The sequence below is a fragment of the Myotis nattereri genome, assembly GCF_964212035.1.
Source record: "Myotis nattereri genome assembly, chromosome: 1".
NCBI lineage: Eukaryota > Metazoa > Chordata > Mammalia > Chiroptera > Vespertilionidae > Myotis > Myotis nattereri.
Window position 1 is genome coordinate 128,762,021 of NC_138075.1, and position 14,986 is coordinate 128,777,006.

Genomic DNA, 14,986 nt, shown 5'->3' on the forward strand with positions numbered 1-14,986 from the left:
GGTCAGGCCAGTGCCCACAGGGGCATCTCCCCTGATTCCAGGGATTCAGCTAATGTCCCAGTGCAATCCTGTCTTGAAAAACTGTCCATTCAGTCACTTCACTTCAACCTCTCTTTCTAGTATTTCTTTTGCAAAAAAAAAAAAAAAAATTGTTTGAACCCCTGCTTGAGCAGACATGAGGCAAAGCCATGGTTCTGCCTCCTGTTAGAAAATGTCTGCAGACATCACCCTGGGAGAGGCCAGAGCCAGGCAGCCAGGGTTCAGTGCCGAGGACAGGAGCCCGGGAGGCAGCAGTGCGGTGGATCAAGGGCCCACAGCAGAACCGGGTGGTTTGGTTGGGCCATTGGCAGAAGTTCGGCTCTCCACACCAACTACATGGGGAGCACTTCAAGGGAAGGCCTGGCTTGTTCTATTTTTCAAGGAGTTGGGGAGGGGGGAGCTGCCAGGGAGCCAGCCACTCTGAATATTGGCTGGGGTTCTTCACCAGGTCCGGAGACTCCAAATTAAAGGCCCAAGAGAGGTGTTTGCAGGCACCCTCACACCAGGTTTACTTGCTTTCCTCCTGATAGAGAGGGGACAGCAGGCTCTGGGTGGGCACCTTACCCCAAATGCTGCCTACCCCAGGGCAGAACCTGTGGCACTAGAGCCATCCAGGACCAAAGATGGGGACCAGGGACGTAGTTTGTAGGCTGGGCACAAAATGAAAATGCAGGGCCCTTGATCCAAACTTACAGAGAATTTCAACGTGGTGACAGCAGAGCAATAAACCAAATGGGCCCTTGTGAGCACAGGCCGATAGCAGTGGTCCTGGCCATGGTGGAGGCAGCACAGGGCTGAGGGCCCCCCTCAGAGACCAGCCATCTTCCATCCACCCTTTTCTTCAAAAGAAAGGGAAGAGAGAGGGGGCGGGGAATAATTCTGTATACTTCCTTAGAGATTCCCAGCATGCAGACAATCAAATTGTATTAAACCCCAGTGTGAGAGCTTGATAGAAATTGGGTTTGAGCCTAGTGTTGGTCTCTTTGATGTCTGCTAACCAGGAGACGAGAACAGTTTGGAAACATACAGAAAGAAACCCATTGAATGCAGAAAAAACTACACCATCTGTGAGCATAGGAGGAGGAATACTGAACTATTAATGTAATAAACTATTTCCAGCTTTTTTAAAAAAAGAAATTTAAGAAAAGAATAATTTTGATTCTGAGTTATTCTTGTTTATGTTCCAGGATTTGGGAGAAGTCAGAATAATTAGGAATCCTGATAAGATCTAAGTTCATTGAGTGCTTACTTTGTGCCAGTGAGCTGTACCTAGAAGGGGCCATTAATGCCATTTCACAGATGGGAAAACTCAGGCTAAAGAAAGTCTTGTCACTTGACTAAGAGCAAAACAATTTGGATGTAGGAGAGCCTGGACTCGCACCGATGCAGTCAGACTCCAGAGCCTGTGTGCTGGCCACTTTGGACCGTGTGCTCTGTCGGGTTATGAGGTCAGTGCCAGGGATCCGATGATTCTGGTGCTTTTCTGGCTGTGGCTAAGTTCAAGTGGACTGTCTACAAGTGTCTGGCAAGCGGGGGTCAGAGAGGAGCTGTGAGGGTTTTCATGGAGGGATTTAGCATAAGGGCATCAGCAAGGAGCCTGAGGCTGAGCCCTGTCGTCTGAGTCCTCCAGGCTCTGCGTAGGCGGCTTTTCATCTGTGCCCCACACACGCTGTCGGAGCCAGGGCAGGGCTTTGGTCACTTGCTTTCCTTGAAACGTCTCTGCACCCACTTGGAACCACCCCTAAAGGAGGAGGAAATTATAGCTTCCCTTGGCTTCATGGTGGCATGTACTGTATGAGCTGTGGGCCACGGAGGTGGCTCTAATTCAGGAGAGTGAGGTCCTCCTCCTTGGTACATAGAACAGTATCAAATTCTGCCCAGCAGGTTCTGAAGAGAAAAGAATGCAGCCCTTCTGGAAGCCGTTTTTGTTTGTTTTTATCTTTTTTTAAATTTTTTGAACATATATATATATATTTATTATTGACAGTATTGCCGATGTCCCTATTCCCCCTCCCCCATCCTCCTCTGCCCAGCCCCTACCCACCCACCCCCAGGCCCCACCCTATTGTCTGTGTCCATGTGCCCTGCATATAGGTATATGAGTTCTTTGGCTTATCTCTTCTCACCTCCTCCCCCAACACCAAGATCAGTCTGTTCCATGCCTCCATGCTTTGGGTCTTATTTTGTTGGTCAATTCATTTTGTTCATTAGATTCCCCAAACAAGTGAGATCATGTGAGATTTGTCTTTCTCTGATTTGCTTATTTCACTTTGCATAATAATTTGCAGGTCCATTCCTGCTGTCTCAAAGGGTAAAAGATCCTAGAAATCGGTTTTATTATTCCAGTCCTTTAAGAAGAAACCGTGAGCAAGTGAGAGAGGGTCAGAAGCCCCAGAAGACAGGAGTCTGGGTCTAGGATGACACCCTGAAAAGCATATGCCCCTGTGAGGAGTCGGGAGGATTCCTGCTTCACCCTCCTTTGAGCAAAATAAGCTCCAGTTCTAAGACTAATAGTATAGAAGGGATGCGGTATGCATCAAATACAAATATAAATACTAGTAATGTGTGCCTGACTCCAGCCTCTTTTGACATTTCCCAGAGGGTTAAGTAACTTTCTTTTTCATCTTATAAAAGGCACCCCCCGCCCCCAGCAGTGCTGCAGCCGTAATCCCAGTAATTGCAGTCAGCTTCTTAGTTAAGGGGTGCTCTCTTGGAAGGAAAAATGCCCACCAGGGCCTGAGGGGGAGCTCTTTTTACTGCCCACTTTCCAGAACTGCCTCCATTCCCCTGCTCCCCCTCCCTGTGCACCCCCTGGTGGCTGCTGTGTCCTGGCAGCTGCGGGGACCCTTGGCTTTCTTTGTGCTGCAGAAAGAAGTATGGGCTTGACAGGCGCACATTGTTATCTTGAGTTGCCTGGCCCAGAATAAGGTCAAGGCAGCCCCCGCCCTCCTCAGGAGGCTTCCTGAGCTGCCTCGTCACCGGGGTGAGTCCAAGCTCTTACACATTAGTGGGCAGGAAGTGGAGTCCCCATGGGAGGCTGGGAATTTGAGCGCCTTCCCATTTCAGCACTGGAGGGAGGAAGCCTCAGGCAGCCCTCCTGCAGATGGCTACTGCTTCCTTCCCAGCGCTGTGCAGCTCCTCCGTCCCTCCAGCCTCCAGCCTGCCGCGCTGCTCTCCCCGCCCCTCGCCGTGGAGGGAAACTTCTGTGGAGCTGGGAACTGTCTTAGAGAACTCAACAAAGGCAGAGCAGCCGGCAATGACTTGAAAAGAACTTGTTTTGTTCTCGTTCGGGAACCTGCAGGAAAATCCACACCCACGTTGCCAGGTTTTGAACTGGAGAGTGTGTGTGTGTGTGTGTGTGTGTGTGTGTGTGTGTGTGTGTGTGAAGCAAGAGGCGGAGGAGGCGAAAACAACTGTACAGTCTCTGCTTTGATAAGGAAACTGCCAGCTGCAGAAGTTCAGCGGCAAAGGGAGGACTGCAGCCGCATGAACCAAGCGCTCCTGAACTTAAACTGCATTGCTTTCTGTCCAGATATTCCAGTGGAGGCAGTTGGAAAACCTGTATTTCAGAGAAAAGAAGTTTTCCGTGGAAGTTCATGACCCACGCAGGTAAGCTAGGAAAATCCTTTCGTCTGGGAGGGCAAGGCCCACCAGCATGAATGATCCTATTTTTGTGCTGCCATCCTCTCTGTTCATTTTGGCAGGGAGAGGATGGGTGACCGTGGAGAACAGTTGAAACCAGACAGTAAAGCTTTGTTTTGTTCTGTGTATGTCAATGAATGCGGTGGGTTCAAGTGTGTGTGTGTGTGTGTGTGTGCGTGTGTGTGTGTGTGTGTGAAGTAGCCACTCGCTCATCTCATTTCCTGCACATGTTAGTGCTCATGCATGTGGAGCTGTCTTTCTAAGCCAGGCATTTTAGGGAAGATTCCTAGCTCTTCGTAACCAACACCAAATTAAACTGGGCAGCAGACTGAGTCTTTTTAGGAAGTTTTGCCAGAAGAAAAGCTGAAGGATGGCTTGTCAGAGCTTCTGAGGGTGTGTCCGGTAGTAAAGTCCGCACCCAGGGTGACCTGCACGTGAAGCAGTTGTGCCAAACTGTTGGATTCCGGGAGCTGTGGGTGTGAGGGTGTCAGCCTTGTGGATGGATGTGAAGACGCAGTTCCTTTTCTCTGTACCTCACATCGTGTCCCAGGCGGCACTAGCGTAAGCGCTGTGCCAAGTCAGATGACAAACACTAGGGCCCTGGTTTGCCCTGCCGGCCTGCGTGGAAGGTGAGGGGCAGCAGGCATCCACGGCTTCTCCTCTTTTTCTGCCGCAGTCCTGGAGGTGAGGCAGCCCAGAAGCAGCTGCAAAATTCCCCAAAAGCAAGCCTGCCTAAGAGTAAATCACTTCGGGTAAGTCCAAAACATGGACTTATAGCCAGAAGGCAGTCCTGGGAAGACCGGAAGATCAGACTCTGTAGAGGGCAGATGTGGGCTTTCTGTGCCATGGATCCCCCAGCCCTGGCCTGGGAATGAGGATCTGGCACCAGCTCGCTCCCACATGGCCCCTGAGCCTCTGAAAAAGCTGCTGTGGCTCCTGCAGGGCTGGGGCCACAAGGCAGAGAGGGCGCAGGTCAGGGCCTAAGGCTTGTGCACCGTCTGGGTCCTGAGGCTCGTGATAACTGGTGGGGCTGATGTGCTGCTGGCCAGGCTGCATAATCTGTGCGAAACAGCCCCTCAGGTAGGGCAAGAGCTTACTCATGCCCCACGGTCACTAAAGAAGCAAACGGAGAACATTTTAGAGAGTCTTGTTTTCACAGCCGCGTGAAGGCGGTAGCATTGAGCAGAAGAACCACTTGTCTGGCATTTCTCGGGGTCTTAGAGTCCAGAGACGCAGCTCTGCAGAACAGGAATCCGCTTGTGCCGGCGGAGTGAGGGAGAGGGGGAAATGCTGGAAATGATGGCACAGCCAGAATGGAACGCAGTTATTTGTCCAGGTAAACTGACCAGACCTGTCTTAGGAGTGTGGAAGGAGGGGAAACTTACGTAAAAGGAATGAAATGCATGTTGCCACCGTGGGTCAGATGCAGAAAGGGGATGCTGGACAGAATAAAGCTAAGGAAGAGTAGTTTAAGGGGCCACGCATAGGACTAGACCAGCCGTGGGCAAACTACGTCCTGCAGGCCAGATCCGGCCCGCTCGGCTGTTCTGTCTGGCCCGAGGAGCCGAAAGAGCGGAGTGTTCTCTTGCTGTCCCCTCCGCTCCTTCACCAGCAGCAGTGTTAACATGGCAACGTGGGGAAACACGGCCGCAGCTCCTTCTTCTGAGTCCAGTTTAAGAACCCATTGTGGCCCTCGAGTCAAAAAGTTTGCCCACCCCTGCCCTAGACCCTCCTCATGCCTGTGCTCTGTTGGGGGTCCTGCTAACTCAGGCACCTTGGACATGCTGTGCATGTGTGTGTATGTGTGTGTGTGTTTTCTCTGGGTCTGTTGCCCTGTCTGTGATACAATACTAAATTCCATTCCCCAAGGCCTAAGGGTATAGGAAAGGGTCCAAACCTCACATGTTACTATTATGTGAGCTGTTAGCCTATGAAATGAAGGTGATCAGTCTCATATTAGTTGTGTAGCTTCAGTATTTGGTACCAAGACAGGGTCCACGGCCCTTAGAGAACTTCTGGCACACTTGGAGAGACAGGCAGAAGAAGAAGTGTGATATTTATTGAGTGTTCACCGTGTACAAGCACATTTCTCAACACTCGTTCCCATTAATCTCATCTGGCCCTCCCTGTAACTCCAGGAAACAGGCACCATAGTGTTCCTCCTCTACATCTGGGAAACTGAGGCACAGAGATACGAAGCAGCTTGCTCTAGGTTACAAACAGCTAGTAAGAGTAGAGGCAGGTTTTGAACCCAGGAGTCTGACTCCAACGCTCACACACCTTCCTGCTACACTATACACAAGGTAGCAGCACCAAGCGGCTGATGGAAAAAACATAAATGCTCAAGGTCACCAGGAGCCAGGCTGGTCAGGGAGGACCCATCTGAGCAGAACCTCAGAGGGTGACCAGGATGTAAAACTTCCTGAGGTGGGCCCTCAGGAGGACACATGTCTGTCAGGTGGACAAAAGAGAGGAGAGAAAGTGAGGGGCCCAGGCAGCCTGTGCACAGAGCAAGGTCTTGTCCCCAGGAGGAAAATAGCCTCTCTCAGCCCCGAGGCAGCAGGGAGGGGCAGGGGAGGCAGGAGAGGCCAGGAAGGGCTCTTCAGGGCCTCATGGTGCTCCTTAAATTCAATGGATCATCCTGCTACTGGGGCCTTGTTTGTTTAGAGCAGCAAGAACAAATCTGACCGGACATCCATAGGGATGACCAGCCCCCCCTCCCCCCACCCCAAACCAGGAAGTGAGTCAGAACCAAAGCAATAGGATGGAAGTGCAGGAGAGAATCTTGTTGTGAAGATACGAAGATGTCATCCATGGGGCATGTGGGGAACAAGGGATTCCCTCAGAGCACAGGCTTATTATGGAGGTGATGGGCACGGGTGGGGTCACAGAAGTGCTGTGGGGTTTATTTTCCTGCACCGCTGTCCTGACTCCCCCACCATTGTATCTGCTGTTCTCTGCCCGGAAAACAGTCCCTTTCTAAGGTTTAGGCAGGACAGAAAATGGGTGGGGTGGGAAGAGCCTGGAGAGAAAGATGCAGGGAAGAGATAAATTAATAATGAAGCAGGAGAAAAACTCTCAGAGTGTCTGATTCAGATGCTCTGTGGCTAGCTTGGACCCCCCCCAGACCAGAAGGCCTCTTAACTCTTCCTCTCTCACCTTATCTGAAAGAGATCAGCCTGGTACAACTCTCATTGCTTTCACTAAAATATATAGCAACTTACTTTTCGTTTCTAACACAGTTTTTCTAGGAAAGAAAAAAAAGTATTTACTCCCAGGAGCGGCCATTGCTAAGGAAGCCAAAATAGGTGTTCAGATGACGGGTTGTTTTTTTTTTTAAATTTATAATTTATTTTTAAATTTATACATTTATAGACCACAGTTCCTTTTTAAGTTTATAGATAAATTATCTTCAACTGCCTTTCATGCACTGGCATTTTCTCTTAACTCTCCCTTTTTAACCAAAGAGAAAAACACCCTGCCTGGAATCAACATCACCAACTAACCCCCAGATCTGAATTTCTCCTTAGAAATGGGTCTGAAGAAGACCTACTGTTAAAGCTGTAGCCCCCAAGGGAAGGTGACGGGAGCAGCTCTAAATTTTCTTCAAGGGAAAATGTGCTATGAGAAAAAAAATTATTCATAGGTCCTGACTACCCCAAGTTTCCTCCAAATTAGATATCTTAATCTTGAGAACACACATTTTCTTCAGACATATACACATCAGAAACCACAGACCCCACCCACTGTCCCATCACCTTGCCCTACACACACACACACACACACACACACACACACACGCATGCACTCACACACGCACGCACACATTTGCATGCAAACACTTTTGTAATAATCTACCATAAAATACACTTCACTGAGGAACATGGTCATATACCTCCCTCCCCGCCTCCCTCCCAATGCTGCTGATATGGTGAGTTATGTTGGGACCTGTATTTCCACTTTCATTTTTAAAGTCTGATTTCCATGCGTATATATACTCCTTGTCTTCCCCATACATGTACATGTGGAGGCAGGATATTGAAAGGGTTGGCTGGGCTCATTTCTTTCTACCTTTCCTCTCCTGATTTTCTAAGGCCCTGTCTTCCCTATGAATGTATTTGAAATTAATGACAAGCTCTTTCAAGGACCATTGAATTAAAGTAATATAAGCCCTGATCCCCTTAGGACCTCCCACAGGCTGTGGCCTGTGGTGATCAGACCAGAATTTGATCATCCTTCACCATAGGCAGCATTGCCTGCTTAATAAAGGATATTGTCAGAGGCTTTTCCTGTCTCTGAAGTTTGCCTTGGTTCAACACCAGGAGCTGAAGCCCAGAAAGGAGACCCGTCTTATCTCAGATAAGGCAGAGGCTTGGCCCCATTCTGAACCCAAAGGAGACAGTAAATCAAAAGATTAGCATTAATCACAAAAGCCAAGATATGGAAACAACTTAAGTGTCTGTTGATAGATGAATGGATAAAGGAATTATGGTATTTTTACACGATGAAATATTATTCAGCCTTAAAAAAGGAGACGGTCTTGCTGTTTGTAATAATATGGGTGAACCTGAAGGACATTATGCTAAGTGAAATCAACTAGACACAAAAGAACTACATGTTCTCACTTATAAGTAGAATCTAAAGACATGAAGTTCATAGAGGCAGAAAGATGAACTGTGGTTACCAGGAGAGATGGGGAGGTGGGGAAATGAGATTTGGTCAAAGGGCAGTAAGTTGCAGTTATGTTGGATGAATAAGTCTAGGGATGTAATGGACAGCATGGTGACTATGGTTACTAATACTGTATTGTATAATCTTGGAAATTTTCCAAGGGTAGATTTTAGGTGTTCTCATCACATAGAAAATAGTAACTATGTGAGGATATGGTATGTTCATTAGCTCGGCTGTAGTAATCATTTCCCTGTGGGATGTGTATCAGATCATCTTGTTGTATACATTAGATACACTCTTTATTCATAAAATAAAATAAAAATAAGGCCTTTGGTACTGGTTTCCCAAAGCATGCACATGGGCATGCTCATCTGTCACCTTTACACAGGACATTTAGGACCCAGTGGGTTCTCAATAACATTTTTGACCCATCAGTGGAGTTCATCATCATAAACATGTTGCCCCTTCTGATTCTTGCTTTCCCAGAGCTTCTGTGACGAGGAGGACGTTTGGGCACAGTGGCATTGCAGTGCACACGTGGTACGCGTGCCCAGCATTAATCAAGTCCATTTGGGCTATGGCTATTAGCCAGCACCAGTTCTACCTGGACAGGAAGCAGAGTAAGGTAAGTCCTTGTCCGGGGCCTGGGAGGGACTCTGCTGTGACAGACTGTCACCAAGCTGAGGGCAAATGAGAGCCCTTGTCTGGGTCTCATTGCTGAGGGATTGAGGATTGGATGGTTGAGGGTGGCACTGTGTCCGTTGCCCTGAGATGTGCACAGATACAGACCTGCCTTTTAAGACTATAGGAGGAGTGAGATGAGCTCTTCAAGACGGCACATTCCTTGCAACTTGATCAAGGGGCTCTGGCCCAACCACAGTTGGTGCTACTCAAGCCATTGAATCTAGTCAGGTAGGGCCCTTCTGAGGAATCTGACCGTGCTTTGAACCTCAAGAACCTCTTCTAGGAGCTAGCAGTGAAGCCCCTTTTGGTGTTTAAACAGTGGCATATTGTTTTCTTTTCAAGGGGGAAAATAAAGTAACCATTCTCAATTAATAGACACCACCTAACTGTTGTGGATAATTGCTATGAAAACCCTCCAGGCTTATTCAACTGCCAACTCCAGTTTTTTAAAATGCAAAGCTGGAAACATGAAAAAAAAAAAAAAGCAGCAGCCCTGTTTCCCTCAAGGAGACCTGGAGCCTCAGGCCTTGGTAAACAGTCATCCTTAGCAGGAGATTCCGCCTGCTCCAGGGGAACGGGTGCATATTCTGTGGGTGGGAGAGTGACTTCTCCTTGGTTCACACACAGCTTATATCAACACTCTGCCCCCTCTTCCAGCTGTGTCTGCCTTGCTCCCCTTGCGTCCCTCCCCTCCCCCGCCCCCACACACACCCTTGGCAAACCACTCCCATTCATTACCCCTCAAGTGAAGAGCCATTTGAATGTGAGCTCTGCACTTTTCTCAGGATCCTGCTGCCTTGGGTTAGGGCTATGGGGTGGAATACAGAGCTACAAGCAATGCCAACTTTGGCCTCTGGCCTAATCAGTACCACCACCTGTGGGAGGTTTTCTCCCATTGTTTGAGTTCTTGGTAGGGGAGGAGGTGGCAAGATCCTAGGCTTACTGGGCATAAGAGTCATTGGATCGGTGTCCTTTTGGATCCTTTTGGTTCCTCTTTTCCTTATTTTCCACCTGGATGGAGTTGCTCTTTCCCTGGCTTGGGGAGATGCATGGAGAGAGCTGGGGTAGAGTGGGAGGTAAGAGAAGGATAGTAAGAAAACAGGACAGGGAGAAAGAAGGTAATCATTTAAAGTGTAATTTGGTTTCAGATCAATGCCTTTCCCAATGCCTTTCCCAGTCATTGTCTCCTTTGTAACAGCTTTGCTCCTCTACTCAGTCTTCTTCCTGACCCCTCTTTTGTTCACTTTCTGTGGTGAATGGGCATAGGGTTAAGCAATTTTCTTATTAGGAATTATGAGAGTTTTCCACAGCTCTTCTAGTGGTGACGGGCATAGGCATAGGAATTTGAGGACCCATTAGATTAAAAGATACAGGGTCTTCAGTATATGAATGGATAAAAATGTTGTGGGACATTTACACAATGGAATACTATGCAGCTGTAAAAAAGAGGGATCTCTTACACTTTGGGACAGCATGGAGGGACCTGGAGACTATTATGCTAAGTGAAATAAGCCAATCTGAAGAAGACAAATATAACATGATCTCACTTATTTGTGGAATCTAATGAACAGAATGAATTGACCAACAAAATAAGACCCAAAGCATGGAGGCATGGAACAGACTGATGTGGGGTTAGAACAAGAAGAGATAAACTGGAGAACTTATATGCATAGCCCATGGACACAGGCAATAGGGCAGTGAAGACCTGGGGGGTGGGTAGGGGGTGGAGGAGGGGGTAAAGAGGGGAAAAAGGGGAGATATCTGTAATACTATCAACAATAAAAAGTATATTAAAAAAATACAAGACCCAAGTGTTTGACTCATGCTTTAGCTTGAGTCAGTGGGTAGGTGTCATCATTTTGTCCTCCACTGGTAGGAGCTGGAGATCAAAACCTTAGAACACTGATTCCATCCTCTGTGTTGTTCAGCAATTGAGGGGTGAGGGATAGAGAGTCTGGCAATCCTCCTAAACCCCCCTGCTAGTTCCTCCTGCTGGCAGGCCCCCAACACTGATACCACAATTTTGAACAGGGGAAAGTGAAAGAGTATTTCATCCTAAGTATCATATATTAGCTGTTTGAGCTCTTCTCCTGATCCCCTGCTGTTTTTTGTTTGTTTGTTTGTTTTGTTCAGATAATCTCTTGAGTAACTCAGGAAGCTGTTCCTAGGGCTCTAGAGCCACATTCTGAAAGGTGATCTTTGTGCAGGTAGAGAAGCCTCATTCATCAGGCTTACTGGTCAACCCACTGATGCAATAAGTAAACTTCAAAAAGTAATGATCAAAGAACATGTTAACAAGAGGTTTTTTTCAGAGGCCAAACCAAATGCACAGCACTAGGAAAATTTCAGCTCTCCTTCTCAGCAACCCTTGACTGAAGGAAATGCATACACTCCCAGAGCAGAACTTTCCCGATAGGCTTTAAATGCACACAGATCCTTCAGAGCCCTTGCACTTCTCATAGGAACCAGTATCCTGCAGGGATCAATTAGGAACAAGTTCCCCCACATGGAAGTCCAAGGACTCTGTTTTCCAGTTCTGTTACCCTGGGCAAGTCTTTCATCATGGCTTTGTTTTCCCCAATTAGAGAACAGGAAAGGAAATTCCTAATTGAAATTGATTGGTCCGAAGACACAATGTTTGTGAAATTGCTTTAGGAGATATGCTATCTTTTATTATTATCGTTATTAATCCAACACACTATTGCCTGACCAACACTTATGGAAAGTTTAAATTCTCTGAAAGTTCCTTAAATTAAATTAGAGATGATAAAACTCCCTATAGGAGTTACATTGCAACACCCTTTGTTTCTGGAATGTTGTTCTTTATGTAGCTGTGATGTGATTCCCCTTGGTGGGCAGAATGGCGTCTGGATGAGTGAAGGCTGACAGGCTTGGGATGAAGAGCTTCCAGAGAGTTCTGAGCAGCCAGTATTGGCTGGCAAACCATCCATTGCTACACACTCTACTGTATCGGGCCATGCCAACCATTCCTTTCTTTGAAGTGCTGTAGAAAAGCTAGGCCTCCCAAGTGATGCCTATCAAACCCAGATACAAGTGCGGTCTAGTGGGTTGAGTCAGCAGGGGTGGGTAGCCAAGAAGTCTCATGTTCTTCCCCTGGTACTCAGTTATTTTCTCCTTTCAGAGTCATTGTGTAAATCATTTAAGGACACCAGTCAATTTCTCTCTCCCTCCCTCCCCCTCTCTCTGTCTTATATACACACCACCACCACCAAAGACAGAGTGAAGGGTAAGCTTTATTGCTTGGCTTCCTGTGGCTTATTCAGAATGAGAGGCTGTTCAGGCACCAATTACAATTGGTAACTCATATGTGCTGACCCCAAAGATCAGAAATGTCATCAGCTGCATCCCTGCAACCTCTGTAGCCCAGAGCCAGGGAGTGTCTTGTAGACTTAAGAGGAAAACATTTGAAAGTTCAAATTATTTAGAGTAGGTATTAGACCCTTTCCTCTGGACTCAGAGTGAAGATTCCTTACGTTGGCTTTCAATCCAAACATCTATCCTATTTTTTCTCTTCTCCTGAGGCAGTCTGCTAGTCTTCATTCTATCTAGAGCAAAGGCCGAGTGAAAGCATGGAGGGGGACAATTAAACCTTGCTGACAGAATCCTATCTAATAAAAGAGAAACATGGTAATTGGCGTACGACCGCTACCCTTCCCATTGGCTAATCAGGGCAATATGCAAATTAGCTGCCAGCCAAGATGGCTGCCGGCAGCCAGGCAGCTTAAACTGAACATGAGGCTTGCTTGCTTCAGTGATGGAGGATTCCAACATTCCCTGCCTGCCTTGCTGGCCTCCGAGCCTGCAGTTTGAAACATTGTAACAAATATAGAAGCTAAACAAAACCCCAGAAACCAGCTTTCAGCAAGCTGTGATCTCAGAGCTGGAATTGATACAGAGTTTCAATTATAGAACTGAAACAAACCAGATACCTGCTTTCAGCAGCTGAGGCCTCAGATCTGGAGCCAGGCTAAAGCTGGCCCAGAATAAAAAAAAAAAAAAGAAAAAAGGAGCAGTTGGGAGCTTCAGTCCCAGCCTGAAAACAGCCCTCAGCCCCTCACCCAAACTGGCCAGGCACCCCAGTGGGGACCCCCACCCTGAAGGGTGTGTGACCAGCTGCAAACAGCCATCATCCCCTCATCCAGGCTGGCCAGGCACCCCAGTGGGGACCCCCACCCTGATCCAGGACACCCTTCAGGGCAAACCAGCCAGCTCCCACCCATGCACCAGGCCTCTATTCTTTATAGTAAAAGGGTAATATGCCTCCCAGCACCGGGATCAGCAGAGCCGTGAGGCCTCCCGGCACGGGGATCAGCATGACAAACCCCCTGATCGCCCTGCAGCTCTGTGTGTGACAGGGGGCGGGGCCACAACCTCCCTATCGGCTCTGCTCTGTTCCTGACAGGAGAAGGGGCTCCAACCCCCTGATCGGCCCTGCTCTGTGGGTGATAGAGGGCAGTGCCCCAACCCCCCCCCCCCCACAGGCCCTGCTCTGTGTGTGATGGGGTAGAGCCATAACCTCCCCATCAGCCCTTCCCTGAGTGTGACAGTGGCAGTGCCCCAACCCCCTGATCGGCCCTGCTCTGTGTGTGACAGGGGGTGGTGCCCCAACTCCCCTATCAGCCCTACTCTGTGAGTGACAAGGAGGAGCTCCCCAACCCCCTGATGGGCCCTGCTCTGTGCGTGACAGGGGGCAGTGCCCCAACCCCCTGATTGGCCCTGCTCTGTGCGTGACAGGGGGTAGCGCCGCAACCTCCCCATCGACCCTGCCTTGAGTGTGACAGGGGGCGGCGCCCCAACCCCCCAATCAGCCCTACCCAGAGCGTGACTGACAGTGGCATCACAACCTCCCAATCCGCCCTGCTCTGTGCATGACAGGGGGTGGCGCCCCAACTCCCCAATCGGCCCTGCTCTGAGCCTGACCAGGGGCTGCACCTAAGGTTTAGGCCTTCCCTCTACCACCCGGGAACAGGCCTAAGCCAGCAGGTCGTTATCTCCCGAGGGGTCCCAGACTGCGAGAGGGCACAGGCCGGGCTGAGGGTCCCCCCCTCCCCCAGAGTGCACAAATTTTTGTGCACCGGGCCTCTAGTATCAGTAATAACACTCTGTGTGGCAAGACCCTAATAGCAAAATGCTTAGAAGTGTGGAGTTTCTTTTGGGTTGGCCCAAAGGCTTGATTTTGCAAGGAGACAGTCTCCCCATCAGTACTCACTTCCTCTTAGCAATCTCTCTCCACTGGTTCATTCAGCCATTATATTTACATTCTAGAGAGACGCGGGCAGTTCCTACAACTTCTAAGAATTTAGTCTCCCTCAGGAAGGGTCTCTTTGGTCAGTTTTCCATATTTTGTTTTCTGCCTGAAGTTGATGTGTGGCAGGAGTGGAGATGAGGTGGGCAAAGGTCTTCCATGTGATTAGTGAGATCCCCACAATACCAGGATGAGTCATTAATCAAACCTCATTTAGCAAATCACTGCCAGGTCCTGACGTAGAGCCTGTTACTATTCCAATTCCATTGGCCTTTATGTGTATTCTCTAATTTAGTCCTCCTCACTACTCTGTGATGTGAGTTTTAAGATCTCCACTTTAAAAGCAGCAATCTGAGGCTCAAAGGTTGAAGATGAAGGTCAAACAGTGATTGACTAGGAAGAGTCAGAATTCCAACTCAGTTCTTTCCAAGCCTGGGCCCTTCACCACCATGCTGAACTGGTCTGTGTCTTCATGAGTTATTATTACATCATTGTGGGCGTGGGCTCCTTCTTATTAAAGCGTGGGCACGAGTGAAAGTAGTGCTGAAAGAAAGGAAGTCATAGATTGTGCTTTCTGTGCTGTGGAAGGGAAAAGTCAACCAAATGGGTGCTGTTGATAAGCTGAGGCAACTGAGATGAAAGGCCCTTCCTGCTTCTGCTGCCAGTGGGAACGCTGCGAGGGCC

General features: G+C 48.6%; 1 protein-coding gene across 3 annotated transcripts in view; it reads left to right on the forward strand.

The window, feature by feature from the left end:
• The window catches only part of FRMD4A (FERM domain containing 4A), a 605,434-nt gene that overhangs the window by 540,188 nt on the left and 50,260 nt on the right, over nt 1-14,986 (forward strand). For all 3 annotated transcript variants that reach the window (XM_081096657.1, XM_081096658.1, XM_081096659.1), the window contains 2 exons: nt 3,572-3,648; nt 8,839-8,977. In XM_081096657.1, coding sequence (XP_080952783.1) covers nt 3,572-3,648; nt 8,839-8,977 — 216 coding nt within the window. The remainder of the gene's footprint in view (nt 1-3,571; nt 3,649-8,838; nt 8,978-14,986) is intronic.